The sequence below is a fragment of the Salmo salar genome, chromosome ssa17, assembly GCF_905237065.1.
Source record: "Salmo salar chromosome ssa17, Ssal_v3.1, whole genome shotgun sequence".
Lineage (NCBI taxonomy): Eukaryota > Metazoa > Chordata > Actinopteri > Salmoniformes > Salmonidae > Salmo > Salmo salar.
The window spans coordinates 47,892,015-47,913,439 of NC_059458.1; the positions used below are offsets into that span (position 1 = coordinate 47,892,015).

General features: G+C 41.7%; 1 protein-coding gene across 7 annotated transcripts in view; it reads left to right on the plus strand.

The window, feature by feature from the left end:
- Positions 1–211: 211 nt before the first annotated feature.
- The window catches only part of LOC106575952 (lysine-specific demethylase 5A), a 49,611-nt gene continuing 28,397 nt past the window's right edge, over positions 212–21,425 (plus strand). Inside the window, exons 1-11 of one of the 7 annotated variants that reach the window (XM_014152722.2) lie at positions 212–1,827; positions 2,966–3,043; positions 3,650–3,772; positions 3,996–4,166; positions 5,810–5,986; positions 13,119–13,197; positions 17,162–17,256; positions 17,483–17,650; positions 19,622–19,741; positions 19,998–20,156; positions 20,421–20,602. In XM_014152722.2, the coding sequence (XP_014008197.1) occupies positions 1,681–1,827; positions 2,966–3,043; positions 3,650–3,772; positions 3,996–4,166; positions 5,810–5,986; positions 13,119–13,197; positions 17,162–17,256; positions 17,483–17,650; positions 19,622–19,741; positions 19,998–20,156; positions 20,421–20,602 (1,499 nt within the window). In that variant the 5' untranslated portion in view covers positions 212–1,680. The remainder of the gene's footprint in view (positions 1,828–2,965; positions 3,044–3,649; positions 3,773–3,995; positions 4,167–5,809; positions 5,987–13,118; positions 13,198–17,161; positions 17,257–17,482; positions 17,651–19,621; positions 19,742–19,997; positions 20,157–20,420; positions 20,603–21,425) is intronic. The other 6 variants (XM_014152718.2, XM_014152719.2, XM_014152720.2 and 3 more) reach the window with 6 other exon arrangements.

A 21,425-nucleotide genomic window follows, 5' to 3' on the forward strand; every position in this document is an offset into this window, starting at 1 on the left:
ACAACTGGGAACACGGAAATCTCCGACATCTGACCTCAGTGTGTTCAATACAACTGGCAATTCGGAAAAATGTGTTTCGACTTGGAAAATTTGTTTTGAACGGTCATGCAACTCGGAATTCCAAGTCGGATACTCTGGGATCATCCTAGAGCCTGAATTCTCCGACCTCAATATCCCTGACGTCACGATTTGACGTCGTTTTTTCCCCGAATCCGAGTGGTCTTGAAAGCGCCACTAGTGAGGATGGATTTTTCCCCCACTTGGTTAAGAACGGAGTACAAAACTACAACTAATTTACCATAAATGTTGATGTACATATCTGGAGGCATATGATTTTGTATAGGGAGATAAGTAAAACCATGGTTCTAGTTTTATTGAAGCGGATGTGGAGGCGGAAGTGGAGGATTGGTACACGGTAGTGATATGGTCATTGCTAGCAAAAAAAGTGGATAGTATTTCAATATATACAATATTGGAAAGTCCCAAGAGTCGAGCAACATAGGCGTCTAATGAACAATCTTAGACGAAATGTTTATCCTGAAAAAAGATATATTGTTCCAGAACTGTGCGAGTAAACTAAAGAAAGACCATATGAAGTTTTTCACCAGCAACTAGCAAGCAGTCACAGCACCGTGTGGCTAGGCTAAATTAGCTAGGAAGTATCGTCGTTTTTAATGACAACGGCAGCTAGAAGTACTCGAGTGACACGAAGCAGGATAACTGTATGCATGGAAATGGTTTCAATTAGCTTGTCGTCTGGTTTATTGTGCAGCAAATAACGTCCATTGCTGCATCGGGAAGGTCGATTCTTAAACTCCACGGATCCCCCTGCCTGTTGTAGCGACGAGCTAGCTAAATTAACGTTTTCCTTCAAATGAATGGACGTCGGAGTGGACACGGTTTGATCAACAATGTGCGCGAATTGCTAGCTAACTGCTCTCGTTTCAATGTTGATGGTCATCAGCTACTCGTCGGGATGAAGAGGGTCGCACTCATTTAGGCTGGAAAACGACTCAAGAATGTCATAATTAGATTGGATAACCACTGATGCGCAACTTTAAATGGATGATATTGCGAAATCTGGATTAAATAATACAATATCCTGGCACATGAAGATGTCACAACCGATGGATATTCAAAAGTGAAATCGCAAATAATGTGGAAAATGTTTATTCGGTGAATATGCAGCTTAGAATAGTTATAAATGCATGTTTTTGGGGGCCGTTTTTATTTTGATGGGGGATCATATGTCCAGGGGAGCGATGGCGCTTTTGACTGATCTTGTCCTGCGCTTCAGGTAGTTCTGCAGTTTACGTTGCTGCACAGGACTGGTGGGGGTGGACGCCGCCCGGCTTGGCCCAGTAATTTCCTTAAAATGGAATAGGAATGGACATTTTATTTTTGATCTTTTACAGTTTTGTCTTTGAGACGTCAACTTAACAATATTGTCATGTCGCCCAGCTGTTGGCATATCAAGAAATTGTCTTCATTGAAATTATTTTTCTTCAGACTAAAACAATCATGAACATGAAGGAGAAGTTGCCGAAGCAACAATATGTGTGCTAATTGAAAGATGGCGCCTAATCATGGAATGATGTCACTCACAGATGTCAACATAATACATTTTTAACACAAGTACTATTGACTTTTTAAAGACAATTTAACAGTTGTGATTTCATCATGTCCGATTTTGCTGAATTCGTACCCCCTCCCGAGTGCCCAGTTTTTGAGCCGAGTTGGGAAGATTTTTCGGATCCACTAGGATTTATAAACAAGATTCGACCTATTGCAGAGAGAACTGGCATCTGCAAAATTCGACCGCCCGAGGTAACCTCACTGTTTCTGCTTTTGGAATATAACACATTGCTTCCATTTTAAGATTTACGCCTGCGTTGGTTTGTGCCCTTGTCATCTACTTATGGTATTTTCGGCCTAGCCCGACGCACATTTTTAGTTGGGTAAGGACATTTTACTCGTTGAATTTTTCACTTGTGGAGGTCAAATATGAGTCAAATTTCATGTTTGTTAATCATTTTATTTAAACAATGATTTTGTATGTTTATATTTTGCCAAACAGTTAAAGTAAAGTCGTCTTTAAAACAGCGGCCTCTATTCCAGACTCCCGTCTATGACTCTTTGTTTTCTTTTTTGATGCTTCCTGGACAGATCGCAACTTACATTCGGAATATCAAGTAACGTTACACGAATTAGATGATGTCTAGATACATTTTTTAACTATTAACAATTTGATATGAACTCCTAGGTGCTTTTCATTTGATGCCCTATATTTTCAAGTTTTTGTTACATCATGACTACAATATGAACAATATCCATGTATTTAGCTGTAAAGAGTAATATATATATTTTTTTGGGGGGGGATAGGCCAACAGTAGCAGGACGTGAAATTAGAACCTTAATGCTCTACTTTTCATGTTTTTCATATTTGGCCTTGTGCAGATAAAATGTATGTCTAATATTGCCCTTTTTGTATTTTTCTCTTTTATTCTTATTTCCCACATGGAACATTTGAGTGATTAGGCTAACCCTCTTATATTTGGTCTATTTTGCACCAGCACTGAAACTTGACAGTTGCTTCTGGGAGGCTTTCTTTGATGCACTGTGCTCCAATATTATTTGTCTTTTGGGTATAAGTCTTTGACGCAATTAGACTACAGGGACTTAAATTATTTGTGTCATATCCAGTATTGTCGGATGGATTTAAACGTTTTTATATGTTTAGCGTGTTTTTTTTTAACATATAATTTCCTGGGTGATGCTTTCCCAATCTGTAATCCACACATCCCTATATTTATGTGAAAAGGGGATTTGAAGTGTTATGTAATGTTTATGTTGACAAGTGTTTTCTTGTTTTTTATTGTTGCTTTTACTTCCTCATTACTTCATTGTATGAAAATCTGAACCAAAGTTGTTAATTTGGTTTCAATTGTTCTCTTCTGTCTGTTAGGACTGGGCACCTCCTTTCGCCTGCGATGTTCGCAACTTCCGCTTCACTCCCAGAGTCCAGAGACTCAATGAATTGGAGGTAAGTATACTGTACCTAGTTACAACACTGTGAAGACTATAATCGAAATACAGTTAGGAGCCTGTTTGTAGTCATTATAAGGTATAGGCCTAAAATAGAGGTATTGCCTAAGTAAGGAGTCAATTCAGCTGAGTTTGTCAGTCATTCACTGATGTATGTTATTTAACCATATGTTATTATGTGTTTTAATAGATGTAGTAGCCTATGAATACACATGTTTTTTTGTGAGGAGGTTGCCTATATGTTGGTGTGGCTGGACAGTGCAGACCTTTTGTGCATTGACTGCAGCTGTTGTCACATTTTGGGGGCAGCACTCTTGAATACAATGACTGGGTTAACAGCGCTGGCTGAATGGGTGGTAGGCCTAGGCCTGCTTTAGGAAGGGTTTTTAGGGTCAGAAAAGTTGTAGCTTAGCCTACATTAAGTGTTTAAAGGATATTAGTCACTGGAATGTGTAGGCTTTGTCTTTACTTTGATTTCTCCTAGGCATCAGCACCCAAAGACACCTCTTTATACTCCTGTTTAGAGTGGAGCGTTCCAGATTTTTATTTGATTTGATTTTCATGTGTTTGTGTACCCTTTCCTCACCTCTCCCATTGCTTTCAGGCCCTCACTCGAGTCAAGCTCAACTTCCTGGATCAGATTGCCAAGTTCTGGGAGCTGCAGGGGTCCAGGCTGCGCTTCCCTCATGTGGAGAGGAAGATCCTTGATCTGTACCAGCTCAGCAAGGTCAGACCATTAACCTGAACAGTATACTGTTTTTATAAACATGCAGGGTGGTGTTTGTGTAAGTATAACTGAGGAGTAAGTAGTTTGTTTTGGATTTTGTTTTGGGACAACAAAGAGGTGCTAAGTGCTGGTGTACATTTGAATGTCTCCTTAGTTTTCTGAAAATATGCTTTTTGTTTATTAGTCAACCACAACCATCTTACTAAAAAAAATTGTATTTCAGATTGTCTCCTCCGAGGGAGGCTTTGAGACAGTGTGTAAGGAGAAGAGATGGTCCAAGGTGGCCAGCAGGATGGGTTTCCCCCCGGGGAAAGGTATGGGCTCTCTGCTGCGGTCCCACTTTGAGAGGATCCTCTACCCCTATGAGCTCTTCCAGTCTGGAGCAACGCTCACTGTAAGCACTTATTGGCCGACACATGCACACAATAACAACGTGCTAGTGGAATGGAACTAACCTTCCATGGAGTTGCATTATTTTCCAGAGAACACACAGAGCCTCGAGTTGATTATCCCTTTTATACCATGGCTATAATTTAACACCTTTGCTGCTAGAAATGTGTTCAACATCCAGTGGAATAGCTAGCAAGTTTACTCGATAGCTACAGTAGTTTCCTTTGCTAACCAAACAGACTTGCTAGGTTAGCTAACCAAACCATCAGTCCTAGCTTGCCATTATGAAAATCAAATTCAACAATGCCAATAATGTTTTTCATTTGAATTTTGCTTTCAAAAGCAGCTCAAACATAGAACATGTAAGAATGAACTATAGCCATTGAATGCTACCGTGCAGATATACTGTGTGTTATAGGGAATGATACAACGGGTGAGCCTAATGCTGATTGGTTAAATGCGCATTCCAGCCAGTGTCTGTTCCACAAGTTTGCATCAGCTAAATCTATGATGTTAAAATGCCTATTTACTCTGTTCCGTCTGACTGCGCAATCCACTTTCTCATCAGCCCAGCCAGGCAAATTATAAACTTGATCTCCACTATAAAAAGCATCTAGACATTCTCACATTTATTTTAGACTAACATTTAGTTTTCAACAGCGAAGCTTAGTATAAACCTTGCTGTCTGTCTCTCAGACATTTGCGATATTGTTTCAATATTCAAATTAGATCTCCAGCTGTCCCTTAGTAATGAACGTGTAGGGGTCGGGAGTCAGGACGAAACAGAGGCAGGCAGCGTTTCTCAGTCAGTTAAAATCATGAATCAGCTGGCATCATTTTTAGGGATATATACAAAGAAATGTCAATTGAAAAAAGGTAAAACAAAGTGCAGCTAGTTTGCGGTCTTTACAGCTTCAGTGTTTGAAGTGATTGTGTTACTGTGTTGGCTTGCTCAACAGTGTGCTGACGAGAGCACAGTTTATATGCCAGGTGAAATCGCACCTCATTGTTTGACGTGACTAAGTTAGCAAGCACGGGATAAGAACTTTGCCAGCCAGTAAGGCAATGGAACGTTTAGAACGAACAGAAAGACTGAACGACTGGGTCGCGTCTCTAGCAACTGAACCAATAGAATGCACGACCAGCCGGCTTGGGTAGCAACCCTAGATTTGTGTCGGGACTATATCTTGTAGAATGATTAAATAGTATGAATAAATTAATCAAAATAAAGTTTTGAATGAAAATATGTCAGTCATTATTTGAATATGTAACCTATGTAACCTGTTGGAGAAAAGTGATAATGCCCTTGAAGCCGGTGTTTGGAGGATATATTGGCACGGTTTGCCGTCCCTCGGGCATAACACCCGTGCCAATATATCCTTCAAACACTGGCTTATCGGGCATTATCACTTAAATAATGCATGATCTAGAATGCCAATCAGAAATGTGTATTCAACAATGCCATGGTATAAATGTTACTACTCCCTGCTCTATTCAACCACTCCAAGAAGCTAGCAACCATCACCTTACATCTGCTACAGTAAAACCTACCATACCACCACCTTGTTGTGAAGTGGGTTTGTAGGTGTTCTCCTGCCTCTGTTGCTGTCTTTTACCTCTGCTCCCTACCTTCTCTGTCCCCCTCAGGGTATCCACCGTCTGTACGAGGAGGGAGATGATGGAGAGGAGCAGGATGAGGGCATGGGGGAAGAGGAGGATGAAGAGGACAGAGAGAGGGACAGCCTGAGTGACGGGACTCCGAACAAGGACTGCCCGCTCCCTGAGCGACGCTCTCGCCGCCTGAAGTCTGAGGTCGGTGATGAGGTGATAACCGGAGACTGTTTTAAAAATGTATTTAGCCTTGCGTGTTCTGTGTCTGCGCAAAGTGCCTATAACATCAAGAGAGATCTCTCTCTACTGGCAAATCTGCTCGTCACCCTGTGTCATGGGGTCACGTGGTTACTGTAAGGGCTTTAATTCAAATCAAATTGTATTTGTCACAAGTGACGAATGCAACCGGTGTAAACCTTACAGTGAAATGCTTACTGACAAGCCCTTAACCAACAGTGCAGTTTTACAAAAAAAAGTGTTAACAAAAATAACTGAAGTAAAAAATATTATAAATAATAATAATTAAGCATCAACCATAAAATAACAGTAGCGAGGCTATATACAGGACGTACCGGTACAGAGTCAATGTGCGGGGGCACCGGTTAGTCGAGGTAATATGTATATAAGGAATACCTAGGATAGGATAAAGTAATCCTTCTAACCCCCCCCTTAAAAGATTTAGATGCACTATTGTACAGTGGTTGTTCCACTGTACAATTTGTAAGTCGCTCTGGATAAGAGCGTCTGCTAAATGACTTAAATGTAAATGTATATAATATGTAGGCAAAGTTTTAATTATTCCTTTTTAACAAAGCAAATTAGAGACCAAGTCTACCTAAATTCTTCCAGCATATTGATTGCGCTACGCGCATGCGCAAACCCTCGACCACTGCTACTCTAACTTCTGCGATGCATACAAAGCCCTCCCCCGCCATTTCCGACCACGACGCCATCTTGCTCATTCCGTCTTACAGGCAGAAACACAAACAGGAGGTAGAGTGGGGGGAAAAAAAGTATTTGATCCCCTGCTGATTTTGTACGTTTGCCCACTTACCATTAAAATTATAGACTGATCATTTCTTTGTAGGTTTATTTGAACAGTGAGAGACAGAATAACAACAAAAATATCCAGAAAAACACATGTCAAAAATGTTATAAAACGATTTGCATTTTAATGAGGGAAATAAGTATTTGACCCCTCTACAAAACATGACTTAGTACTTGGTGGCAAAACCCTTGTTGGCAATCACAGAGGTCAGACGTTTCTTGTAGTTGGCCACCAGGTTTGCACACATCTCAGGAGGGATTTTGTCCCACTCCTCTTTGCAGATCTTCTCCAAGTCATTAAGGTTTCGAGGCTGATGTTTGGCAACTTGAACCTTCAGCTCCCTCCACAGATTTTCTATGGGATTAAGGTCTGGAGACTGGCTAGGCCACTCCAGGGCCTTAATGTGCTTCTTCTTGAGCCACTCCTTTGTTGCCATGGCTGTGTGTTTTGGGTCATGCTGGAATGCCCATCCACGACCCATTTTTAATGCCCTGGCTGAGGGAAGGAGGTTTTCACCCAAGATTTGACGGTACATGGCCCCGTCCATGCGGTGAAGTTGTCCTGTCCCCTTAGCAGAAAACACCCCCAAAGCATAATGTTTCCACCTCCATGCTTGACGGTGGAGATGGTGTTCTTGGGGTCATAGGCAGCATTCCTCCTCCTCCAAACACGGCGAGTTGAGTTGATGCCAAAGAGCTCCATTTTGGTCTCATCTGACCACAACACTTTCACCAGTTGTCCTCTGAGTCATTCAGATGTTCATTGGCAAACTTTAGACGGGCATGTATATGTATTCTTGAGCAGGGGGACCTTGCGGGCGCTGCAGGATTTCAGTCCTTCACGGCGTAGTGCGTTACCAATTGTTTTCTTGGTGAGTATGGTCCCAGCTGCCTTGAGATCATTGGCAAGATCCTTCCGTGTAGTTCTGGGCTGATTCCTCACCGTTCTCATGATCATTGCAACTCCACGAGGTGAGATCTTGCATGGAGCCCCAGGCCGAGGGAGATTGACAGTTCTTTTGTGTTTCTTCCATCTGCGAATAATCGCACCAAATGTTGTCACCTTCTCACCAAGCTGCTTGGCGATGGTCTTGTAGCCCATTCCAGCCTTGTGTAGGTCTACAATCTTGTCCCTGACATCCTTGGAGAGCTCTTTGGTCTTGGCCATGGTGGAGAGTTTGGAATCTGATTGATTGATTGCTTCTGTCGACAGGTGTCTTTTTTTTTTACAGGTAACAAGCTGTGGTTAGGAGCACTCCCTTTAAGAGTGTGCTCCTAATCTCAGCTCGTTACCTGTATAAAAGACACCTGGGATCCAGAAATCTTTCTGATTGAGAGGGGGTCAAATACTTATTTCCCTCATTAAAATGCAAATCAATTTATTACAATTTTGACATGCGTTTTTTTCTGGATTTTTTTGCTGTTATTCTGTCTCTCACTGTTCAAATAAACCAACCATTAAAATTATAGACTGATCATTTCTTTGTCAGTGGGCAAATGTACAAAATCAGCAGGGGATCAAATACTTTTTTCCCCCACTGTACCCGTGACAAGAACCATTCAACGCTAGTCCGACCAATCGGAAGCCACGCTTCAAGGTTGTTTTGATCACGTGGACTGGAATATGTTCCGATCAGCCTCAGAGGACAATATTGAGGACACCGCTGACTCGGTGTGCTTTTATAAATAAGTGCATTGGAGATGTCATACCCACTGTGACCATTAAATCCTACCCTAACCAGAAACCGTGGATGAATGGCGGCATTTGCGCAAAACTGAAAGCGCGATCCACCACATTTAACCATGGAAAGAGGTCTGGGAATATGTCTGACTATAAACAGTGTAGCTCTTCCCTCCGCAAGGCAATCGAACAAGCGAAATGCCAGTACAGGGACAAGGTGGAGTCGCAATTCAACGGCTCAGACACGAGACGTATGTGGCAGGGTCTGCAGGAAATCACGGACTACAAAAAGAAATCCAGCCACGCAACGGACACCGACGTGACGCTCCCAGACAAACTAAACACCTTTTCCCACTTTGAGGATAGTACAGCCCCCCCGCCCCTTCTCCTTATTCGTGGCTGACGTGAGTAAAACATTTAAACGTGTTAACCCTCACAAGGCTGCTGGCCCAGATGGCATCCCTAGCCGCGTCCTCAAAGCATGCGCAGACCAGCTGGCTGGTGAGTTTACGGACATACTCAATCCCTCCCTATCCCAGTCTGTTGTCCCCACATGATTCAAGATGGCTACCATTGTTCCTGTACCCAAGAAGGCAAAGGTAACTGAACTTAATGACTATCTCCCCGTAGCACTCACTTCTGTCATCATGAAGTTATTTTAATGGACAAAAATGAGCTTTTCTTTCAAAAACAAGGACATTTCTGAGTGACCCCTAACTTTTGAACGGTAGTGTATATACTGTATTTTATACCATCTATTGCACCTTGCCTATGCCGCTCGGCCATCACTCATCCATATACTTACATGTACATATTCTCATTCACCTCTTTAGATATGTGTGTATTTGGTGGTGGTTGGGGAATTGTTAGATATTACTGCACTGTCGGAACTAGAAGCGCAAGCATTTCGCCACACTCGCGTTATCTGCTAACCATGTGTATGTGACAAATAAAATTACCTATTTTTAATTTTTATTTGAAGTGACCATGCATGGTTAATAAACAGTATCTTTAACTTTTCCTCTTGTGGAATTCAGCACAACATATTTCTTATCACAAGTTCTGTAGGACATTAGGTTGGAGGTTGTCGTTTTTATATGCTACTAACTGAGATACTGATCTAATGTATGGACCCATATGCGTATGCACCCACGATGCTCAGAATGAAGGAAATCACATTTGTATTATGGCACGTCATATTAACAGAACATGGAAGTCGAGGATGCAACGATTGTGTGGTCCTTCAATCAAATCAAATTTTATTTGTCACATGCTCCGAATACAACAGGTGTAGACCTTACCATGACATTCTTACTTACAAGCCCTTAACCAACAATGCAGTTCAATAAATAGAGTTAAGAAAATATAGTAAAAGTAACAATAAAGAGGCTATATAAAGGGGCTACTGGTACCGAGTCAATGTGCGGGGGTACATGTAGGTAAGGGGTAAAGTGACTAAGCATACATAATAAACAGCGACTAGCAGCAGTGTAAAAACAAAGGGGAGAGTGTCAATGTAAATCTTTTGGGTGGCCATTTGGTTAATTGTTCAGCAGTCTTATGGCTTGGGGGTAGAAACTGTTTTTAAGGAGCTTTTTGATCCCAGACTTGGCGGTCTGTTACCACTTTTTGTGCGGTAGCAGAGAGAACAGTCTGACTTGGGTGACTGGAGTCTTAGACAATTGTTTTGGGCCTTCCTCTGACACCGCCTAGTATATAGGTCCTGGATGGTAGGAAGCTTGTCCCCAGCGATGTACTGGGTCGTACGCACTACCCTCTGTAGCGCCTTAGTCAGATGCTGTGCAGTTGCCATACCTGGCGGTGATGCAACTGGTCAGGATGTTCTCATTGGTGCAGCTGTAGAACCTTCTGATGATCTGGGGACCCATGCCATATCTTTTCAGTCTCCGGAGGGGGAAAAGGTGTTGTCGTGCCTCTTCACAACTGTCTTGTTTGGACAATGATAGTTTGTTGATGTGGACACCAAGGAACTTGTAACTCTTAACCCGCTCCACTACAGCCCCGTTAATGTAAGCCTGTTCGGCCAGCCTTTTCCTGTAGTCCACGATCAGCTCCTTTGTTTGCTCACATTGAGGGAGAGGTTGTTGTTGTCCTGGCACCACACTGCCAGGTCTCTGACCTCCTTCCAATAGGCTCTCATTGTTGTCAGTGATCAGGCCTCCCACTGTTGTCGTCAGCAAACGTAATGATGGTGTTGGAGTCGTGTTTGGCCACGCAGTTGTGGGTGAACAGGGAGTACAGGAGGGTACTAAGCACGCACCTCTGAGGGGGGGCCCCAGTGTTGAGGATCAGCATGGCATTTTTGTTGTTGCCTTCCCTTACCACCTAGGGGTGGCCGTCAGGAAGTCCAGGATCCAGTTGCGGGGGGAGGTGTTTAGTCCCAGGGTCCTTAGCTTAGTGATGAGCTTTGAACGCTGAGCTGTAGTCAATGAACAGCGTTCTCACATAGGTGTTCCTTTTGTCCAGGTGGGAAAGGTCAGTGTGGAGTCGGTCTAGGGTTTCTAGGATGATGGTGTTGTGATCCATGACCAGCCTTTCAAAGCACCTCATGGCTACCGACGATTGCTTCGGGGCAGTAATCATTTAGGCAGGTTTCCTTCGCTTCCTTGGGCATAGGGATTATGGTGGTCTGCTTGATACATGTAGGTATTGCAGACTCGGTCAGGGAGGGGTTGAACATTTCAGTGAAGACACTTGCCAGTTGGACTTCACATCCTGGTAATTCGTCTAGTCTCGCTGCTTTGTGAATGTTGACCTGTTTTTAAGGTCTTGCTCACATCGACAACCGAGAGCGTGATCACAGTCGCCCGGAACGGCTGGTGCTCTCATGCATGCTTCAGTGTTGCTTGCCTCGACGCGAGCATGAAAGGCATTTAGCTCGTCTGGTAGGCTCACGTCACTGGGCAGCTCGCGGCAGGCTTTCTTTTTGTAGTCTGTAATAGTTTTCAAGCCCTGCCACAACCGACGAGCGTCAGAGCCCGTATGGTGTTCTGATGTGCACTTTGAAGTTGTTAGAATAACTGTCCATATTTACTTTTCCTTAGCCAACAAGATGCGTAACGAATAGCAAAATTACTAGCTTCTGTCAAACTGATATCCCCTTAGTAGAAAAGTTTACCTATTCTATTGGTCAGCTTGTCGAGAAAGAAATGGCCTATCCAAACTGACTTTGGGGCAATAGAACCAGTAGGTCTAGGTTACATAGAAAACTTTCAAAAGCAATTAGTCTGATGCAACAGGTTAGAAAATGTAGCTTAATGTTGATAAACTATTTCTTCACATTACAAACAATATTTTCACATAAGCGCAGCAATGTGTAGTAGGCTACACGCAAATGTTTGTTCCATAATGCAATTGGTGAGAGAACACGGCTGTCAAAAGGGCACATGCGAGTGGTTTCATGTGACAGAGATGGAAATGTAGAAAGAGAACAGATCTAATATGATTGTGCCTTTGGCTACTGGACAATGAAAGAAAAGTGATATAAAATAATTGCCTTTGTGGATATGGTCAGATTTTTGCTCGACTACTTTTAAGCAAGGTAAGACGTGCCTCGTATTAAAACGTTCAGGTTTCAAACAATTAAGTATATGTTTTCAAAATGCATACTGTCTCAAGCTCATTGCAAAGTGGTGTGTGTGATGCGCTGATGAAACCTGTCTACCGTTGCCTATGCATTTGCTGTTTGAGATACTGAAGCAGCAGCTCCCGTGCTGTCTTGACAGATTTTCTGCTCAAAGGCTCTGTATCTGTACGTGTGTGATGAATAAGATACGTAACGAATATACTGTACACGTGCCAATTTAATTCCACAACAGTATGCAAATTAACCTATAGACCGATAAGCACTATTTCGCAATGGGATTTTTTCTTATTCTCCCAGAATTTGCCAGCGGCAATTTTATTTATCAGCGTTTAAAAAAACCTTTATCTGCCAGAAGCCGGCTACTACCAGTTAACGGAAACACTGCTAGAGGTAGTCCAGAGTTAACTTACTGTATTACTGCTGCTGTTTTCATTATTTGTTACTTTTATTTTCTGCTTATCTATTTTCTTTTTTTACTTAATTTTCTTCTCACACCATTGTTGGTTAAGGGCTTGTAAGTAAGCATTTCACTGTAAGGTCTACACCTGTTGTATTTGGCGCATGTGACAAATATAATACAGTTTTGTTTGTGTACTTTGGCATAAAGACATCCAAATGACATACAATATACAGCCTACAGAGGTATCACCATGGATTCATTGATTATCCAAGCCCAATATCACATTACTTTTGTTGGCTACCTTTTAATTGAACAGCGACCCAGCTTCTGCCCCTTCATGTCCTAGATTCCTCAGTTGCAGTCAGTGGAACTCTCGACGGGGTCAGTGGCTGATGTTTGTCATTCCAACAGGATCTAACTCTCCAGGACATCTCTCCAGGACTCTGCATCTGAAATAGCACCCTATTCCCTATATATTACACTACTTTTGACCGGGCCTGCATAATGCTCTGGTCAGTAGTAGTGCATTATATAGGGAAAAGGGTGACAATTTGGACTTGTCCCAGGAACGTTCCTTGATGTTGTATTATGTTTTTGTCTCCTCTCCTAGCGGGAAATCAAAGAGCCCAAGACCCTGCATATCTTTGGCAGTGTTCCCAAGATGGTTGGGTTAGAGATTGTACCAGCTGGTAAGGAACTTAGCTAGTATTTATTTGACTTCACTTACTCCGAGCAGATGCTGCAACGACAAGTATGTGTTCAGGGATTTTTCAACTATTGAAACTGTTGGGAAATCCGCCTCAACATTTTTTCAGGACGCTTTAGTCCAAACTTTTTATTTATTATTTTTTGAATAATTTGTAAATACATTTTCGGAATGTTAAAATGCTTTCAGTATAAACTTAAACCAGATATAAAGTATGTAGGAAAGATAATTCTCTCCACCAACAAGAGGGGTGTGAACAGTTTGTGTCATGAACAGTGCTTGTGCCCATAGAAATAGATGCAACGTGCACAACGAGGCGCCGGATGTTCCCCAATGCTGGAACGGGAAAGGGGATACCTAGTCAGTTGTACAACTGAATACCTTCAACTGAAATGTGTCTTCCGCATGGTCTTCCCTGTGGCTCAGTTGGTAGAGCATGGTGTGTGCAACGCCAGGGTTGTGGGTTCGATTCCCACGGGGGGCCAGTACAAAATGCATGAAATGAAATGTATGTATTCACTACTGTAAGTCGCTCTGGATAAGAGCGTCTGCTAAATGACTAAAATGTAATGTAAAATAATGGCACTATACAGTGCATTTGGAAAGTATTCAGACCCTTCACTTTTTCCACATTTTGTTACGTTTCAGCCTTATTAAAAAATGTATGGGAAAAAAATACATTGATGAAATGTAAAAATAATACCCCATAATGACAAAGCGAAAACAGGTTTTTAGAAATGTTTGCTTATTTATTAAAATGTTACAAACATGCATTATTTACATAAGTATTCAGACCCTTTGCAATGAGACTTGACATTGAGCTCCTGTTTCCATTGATCATCCTTGAGATGTTTCTAAAACTTGATTGGAGTCCACCTGTGGTAAATTTAATTGATTGGACAATATCTGGAAAGGCACACACCGGTCTGTATAAGGCCCACAGTTGATGGTGCATGTCAGAGCAAAAACCAATTATGAGATCAATTGCAGTGGTTGAAAAAGTACCTAATTGTCATACTTGAGTAAAAGGAAAGATACACTTTTACTTGAGTCATTTTTCTTTTAAAAAAAGGTAAGTTATCCAGTAAAATACGACTTGAGTAAAAGTTTAAAAGTGTATGTTTTTAAATGTACTTAAGTATCAGAAGTAAATGTAATTGGCTAAAATATACTTAAGTATGAAAAGTAAAAGCATAAAAAATGTCATTCTTTATATTAAGCAACCCAGACAGCACTTTAAGTTTTAATTTACGGATAACCAGGAGCACACTCCAACACCCATTTACAAACAAAGCATTTGTGTTTAGTGAGTCTGACATATCAGAGGCAGTAGGGATGACCAGGGAGGTTCTCTTGATATGTGTGTGATTTGGACTATTTTCCTGTCCTGCTAAGCATTCCAAATGTAACGAGTACTTTTGGGTGTCAGGGAAAATCTAAGTAAAAAGTACATTTTCTTTAGGGATGTAGTGAAGTAAAAGTAGTCAAAAATATAAAGTACAGATACCCCAAAAACTACTTCAGTAGTACTTTTAACATTAAAGTATTTCTACTTCAGTACTTAACACCACTGGTCAAAGGAATTGTCTGTGGAGCTCTGAGACAGGATTGTGTCGAGGCACAAATCTGGGGAAGGGTGCCAAAACAATTCTGCAGCATTGAAGATCCCCAAGAACACAGTGGCCTCCATTATTCTTAAATGGAGGAAGTTTGTAACAACCAAGATTCTTCCTAGACCTGGCCGCTTGGCCAAACCTGAGTAATCGGTGAAGGGCCTTGGACGGGGAGGTGACAAAGAACCTGATGGTCACTCTGATAGAGCTCCAGAGTTCCTCTGTGGAGATGGGAGAACCTTCCAGAAGGACAACCATCTCTGCAGCACTCCACCAATCAGGCCTTTATGGTAGAGTGGTCAGACAGAAGCTACTCCTCAGTAAAAGGCACATGACAGCCCGCTTGGAGTTTGCCAAAAGGCACCTAAAGGACTCTCAGACCATGAGGAACAAGATTCTCTAGTCTGATGAAACCAAGATTGAACTCTGGCTTGAATGCCAAGCGTCACGTCTGGAGGAAACCAGGCACCGCTCATCGCCTAGCCAATACCATCCCTAAGGTGAAGCGTGGTGGCAGCATCATGCATAGGGGATATTTTTAAGCGGCAGGGACTGGGTGACTAGTCAGGATCGAGGGAAAGCTGAACAGAGACAAGTACAGAGTTTCTTAACCTGCTCCAGAGAGCACAGGACCTCAGACTCGGACTAAGTTTCACCTTCCAACGGGACAGTGACCCTAAGCACACAGCCAAGACAACGCAGGAGTGGCTTTGGGACAAGTCTCAATGTCCTTGAGTGGCCCAGTCAGAGCCCAGACTTTCCCTATATGTTGCTATGTGCATAATAGCAAAGTTAACCAGCATATTGGTGTTGTGAACTAAGAGGTGGAGGCAGCAGCGGAGTGAAGAGACGAGAAAACACTTTTTGCTCTAATTGACTGAAAATTGAGGCAAGAGGAAACTCCAACTTAATTAGGCCTATAATCAATAGCATAACTGTTAAACGTGCCTTGTTTTTTAAATCATCCATATATATCTACAGAAATAAGACAGATCCTGCTTCTGTTGCCTGTTGAGTGTTTTGTTTAATGGCCTACTGATTTCTGTGAGCACCTAGCCTCACGCTACCACAATATGTTGGGTAAAGCAATTTCACAAATGCGGCTGTTTTAAATCTTTGCTATGCTGTAATAAAGGTTTACAAAAATAATTGTTTTAAGACTCTGGTATGATTTAATTTATTTAGTGTTTACAGCGTTCCAAACGGGTAGAACAATTATATTGTAATCTAACAGCACCTGTTTGACACAATACTCATGCAGCACTTGCTCCTATACCCTCCTTTTATCTGGATCTCCAGTAGTTTCCACAACAAATTCAAATGTCTTCCACACATCTGACTTTCCCTCCTGAGCAACCAGTAAACATTCCCCCGTTTTCAAGTTTGTTTTTCACGTCCTCCACATTCATTTTGCTGTCACGGTGTTGGGAGTTTTTAACCAATTTGTTGATGTGATTATGATAGTCTATAGGTCAGGTCTATTGGTCATGTGGATGCAATGCATTGTGTAAACAGAGCAGGGGTTGATGGAATAGAGAGGGAATTGTTATCCTAAACAATTTCGGTAACAGAACTTTTCAGTCAGAGGAACAAGTAAGAAATTAAACGGCTATACTTATGTTGCAGCTTCAGCACTGGCAGAACGATGAACACTTGCTTTGCTGTAGTGCCTGCTCACTGCAGCAGGGAGAGGAGAGAGAACATGTGCCAGTCACACAGGCGCTCTCACACTAATTTTCTTTAACGCAGCGTGGCCATTGGGCTTCCTCTTGAGTCGTTTGTGTGTCCTTTTAATTATTTCAACAGTGTCCTGATAGCACCGGAGAAGCTCAGTGCATATGTGCATTTCATTCAAACACAGTGTGTCTATACACGTAAAAATACACTGTTTTAAAATGTCTACCAATGGATTGGTTGAAAGAACAGACTACTCTCGGTGGACCAAGATTTTTCTATTATATCTAATCATGTTGACATAAGATGATGATGAATACATTGGCCAATTATTTACATCTTGGCATGCTGTAAAATATTATTTTTTTTTTTAAGAGTTCCACTTTTTCGTCCCTCATTACCTCAATTACTATGATACTCCCTTCACTGTGTTCATTGGCTGCACTAATTGCAGTGTTTGTTTACATAACCTGGTTCAATCATTTGCCATGTAACCCTGAAGAAGGCACTGCGTGCCAAAACGTTGGTTGCTATACCCATTAAATGTTTTGGACCATACGTTTTTGGCGCATATGTGTGCAACGTTTTTTTCCCAATATTTTTTTTGGGGGGGGAAATACAAGTTGCGTAATGTCAATTTCCTCTCTTGTGTTACATGAGAAGACGATGGGTTGAATAAAAAGCAGCGTCACCTGAAGGCCCAGGCCTTCGCCATTAAGATGCGACCACGCAAGGAGACCCTGGAGGTCAACTTTGTGAGTGTCACCAGTTAACTTCCTCATCTGTGTCTGTCTATTATTCTATAATCTCAAGTTTTGTAAGTGTGTTGATTTCCACTTTTCTTCTCTGTCTATTGTTCTACTCACTCACAAATTAATCACTAGTGGACAATGGCGCCAAACATGTTTTTAGCTACATGGACCACTTTTTGAATGTAATCATTTGACTGATTTATTGTTCTGGTTTATTGTCCTGTTCTAGATCCCCCAGATTGACCTGTACATGTGCCTGATGTGTGGGCGAGGCGACGAGGAGGATCGCCTCCTGCTGTGTGACGGCTGTGATGATAGCTACCACACCTTCTGTCTGATTCCGCCCCTACAGGATGTCCCCAAGGGGGACTGGCGATGCCCCAAGTGTGTCGCTGAGGTATGGAACTCTGGTGACTCTTCCACTACCCAATCCGAAGCCGATTCCTCACTTGAGAAACATACATGACAGCTAACTTGATGGAAGGTTTTTGCAGAAGTTGTTTGAGTTATAATAATTTCTTTATTGTGTCCCTTTCGGAAAATGTATCTTTCATCACAAACAGCACAACATCACCATATTTAGTGCATAAATACATACAAAAATGTAAATCACAAGGAGAATTACAACAAGAAAAAAAACATGGATACAGTTCACACCTGCCTACAGCGTGTTACAATTTTTTCTCCGTATGATTAGGTTGTAGTGTTTGTCAAGCTGTGATGATATGGAAGTGAAGGACTGATATACAGAACCAGTCTAAAGTTTGGACATACCTTCTCATTCAAGGGTTTTTAATTTTCACTATTTTCAACATTGTAGAATAATAGTGAAGACAAACTATGAAATAAGACTAATAGAGATCAAAAAAGTGTTAAACAAATCCAAATATATTTTATATTTGTGGTTCTTTAAAGTAGCCACCCTTTGCCTTGATGACAGCTTTGCACACTCTTGGCGTTCTCTCAACCAGCTTCATGAGGTAGTCATCTGCAATACATTTCAATTAACAGGTGTGCCTTGTTAAAAGTTAATTTGTGGAATTGATTTCCTTCTTAATGCGTTTGACCCAATCAGTTGTGTTGTGACAAGGTAGGGGTGGTATACAGAATATAGCCCTATTTGGTAAAATACCTAGTCCATAATATGACAAGAACAGCTCAAATAAGCAAAGAGAAATGACAGTCCATCATTACTTTAAGACATGAAGGTCAGTCAATGCGGACAATTTCAAGAACTTTGAACGTTTCTTCAGATGCAGTCGCAAAAACCAAAAAGCGCTATGATGAAACTGGCTCTCATTAAGACCGCCACAGGGAAGGAAGACCCACAATTACCTCTGCTGCAGAGCATACGTTCATTACAGTTAACTGCACCTCAGATTGCAGCCCATATAAATGCTTCACAGAGTTCAGGTAACAGACACATCTCAACATAAGCTGTTCAGAGGAGACTGCATGAATCAGGCCTTCATGGTCAAATTGCTGCAAAGAAACCACTAATAAAGGACACCAATAAGAAGACTTGCTTGGGCCAACAAACATGCGCAATGGACGTTTGACAGGTGGAACTTTATCCTTGTTTCTGATGAGTCCAAATTGAGATTTTTGGTTCCAACCGCTGTGTCTTTGTGAGACGCAGAGTAGGTGATTGGATGATCTCTGCATGTGTGGTTCTCACCGTGAAGGAGGATGTGTGATGGTGTGGGAGTGCTTTGTTGGTGACACTGTCTGTGATTTATTTAGAATTCAAGGCACACTTACCCAGCATGGCTACCACAGCATTCTGCAGCGATACGCCATCCCATCTGGTTTGCGCTTAGTAGGACTGTCATTTGTTATTCAACAGTTCTATGACCCAACACCTCCAGGCTGTGTAAGGAATATTTGTCCAAGCGGGAGAGTGATGGAGTGCTGCATCAGATGACCTGGCCTCCACAATCACCTGACCTCAACCCAATTGAGATGGTTTGGGATGAGTTGGACCACAGTGAAGGAAAAGCAGCCAACGAGTACTCAGCATATGTGGGAATTCCTTCAAGACTGTTGGAAAATCATTCCAGGTGAAGCTGATTGAGAGCATGCCAAGAGTGTGCAAAGCTGTCATCAAAGCGACGGGTGAAGAATCTCAAATATACAATATATTTTGATTTGTTTAACACTTTTTTTGCATACTACCTGATTCCATGTTTATTTCATAGTTTTGATGTCTTCACTATTATTCTACAATGTAGAAAATAGTAAAAATAAAGAAACTCTTGAATGAGTATGTGTCCAAACTTTTGATTGGTTCTGTACATAAATCATGTTGAGGACTATGGGATGGGGTGATGTTTTCTCACTGGCTGTCTCACCCCGTTTCACCCTACAGGAGTGCAGTAAGCCGCGGGAGGCATTTGGCTTTGAGCAAGCCGTGAGGGAGTACACCCTCCAGAGCTTTGGAGAGATGGCTGACCACTTCAAGTCAGACTACTTCAACATGCCCGTGCACGTATGTATCAAAATCAAACGGTCACCTTGAGTTATAGGCAAGAATCAAAAAAATAAACTATGCTTTTGGAATACATATGTTCAGGTTAGGTCTGTATCTCAAAATCAAGTCCGATGCAGTCAACCCACTTTCTTTGGGAGAGGTTTTCATCGTTCATGCTGTTTTGAAGTTGAACATCTAAACTTTCTCTCCCACTAATGCCCAATAACATGTAAACAATGCATGTGTTTGTATTCTCTTTTCTCTGCACCCCCAGATGGTGCCTACAGAGCTGGTGGAGAAGGAGTTCTGGCGTCTGGTGAGCTCCATCGAGGAGGATGTCATTGTGGAGTATGGCGCTGACATCAGCTCTAAGGAGGTGGGCAGTGGCTTCCCCGTCAGGGACGGCAAGAGACGGCTACTGGGAGACCAAGAGGTAACTGCACCAACTTGGACAAAGGACCCAGGCTCTTTCTCGTTAGTCTTTCGCCGCCTTTTCAAAACGCATTGGAGGTGAAGATCCGTTGTTCCTACATTCGGTCCTTGTCCTCTAATTCCTTTTATGGAGTAGAGAGAGGGACACAAGGAATCGTGCTAAGATTGAGAAAGAGCTACGGTATGAAATCCACGCCCTTAATGGCTTTTATGTTACTTATGACCAGTAAGTAACTTCCATCACCTCTGTCTTGTTCTTCTGTAGGAGTACGCCAACTCAGGCTGGAACCTGAACAACATGCCAGTTTTGGAGCAGTCGGTCCTTACCCACATAAACGTGGATATCTCTGGCATGAAGGTGCCCTGGCTCTACGTGGGCATGTGCTTCTCCTCATTCTGCTGGCACATCGAGGACCACTGGAGCTACTCCATCAACTTCCTGCACTGGTAAAGTAACAAACAGAAATGCCTTGTCCTAAATCGACCACTTGCCCAATTATTGAGTAATACTGTTTATTTTAGTCCAAAGGACATAAATAAAATGTCTAACACAGTCCTCAGTGGGAAGAGACCAACAAACACATGTACAAAACAATGTAAACCATATACAATGTTGCAATGGGTCGTAGATACAATTGTACTCCCCATCTTCATTCGTCTGACTGTCTTCTGTCTCTCTCTCTGTGTGCCTCTCGCTCTGTCGCTCTCTCAAATTAAAATTCAAGCTGCTTTATTGGCATGAAAAACATTGTCAATATTGCCAAAGCAACAATGTATACAATATACATTGTAATAAAATTATAAAGAATAATAATATAAAATGGTAGTAAATAATAATAAAAAAATTAAATACAAAAATTATAATATAATGGTAACAGTCAATAGTAGAAATGTACTAAATATAAAAATGGAAATATGGAAAATGAAACTATAACTAACTTATAACTAAATAACGGTCATCTTCACCATTACATCAGTACTACAACTACCATCGTCATTACTACTACTACTACCACCACCATCACTAAACTGCTATCATTACCATTACTACCCATACCACTACTATTTGGAATGATAAACAACAATAATAGTAATAACAATAATAGTAATAATAAGTTACTGCTTACTATGCAGATGTTATTATTCAGTGTCCCTCAGGCTATGGCAGGCAAATACATATTTGGCTGCAAGAGAAGCCATTGCTCCTTCGCCTATGAGTATTTTTAGTTTTTCCTCTGGGTTTAAATAAGTTAAAATTTGGAATAAATGT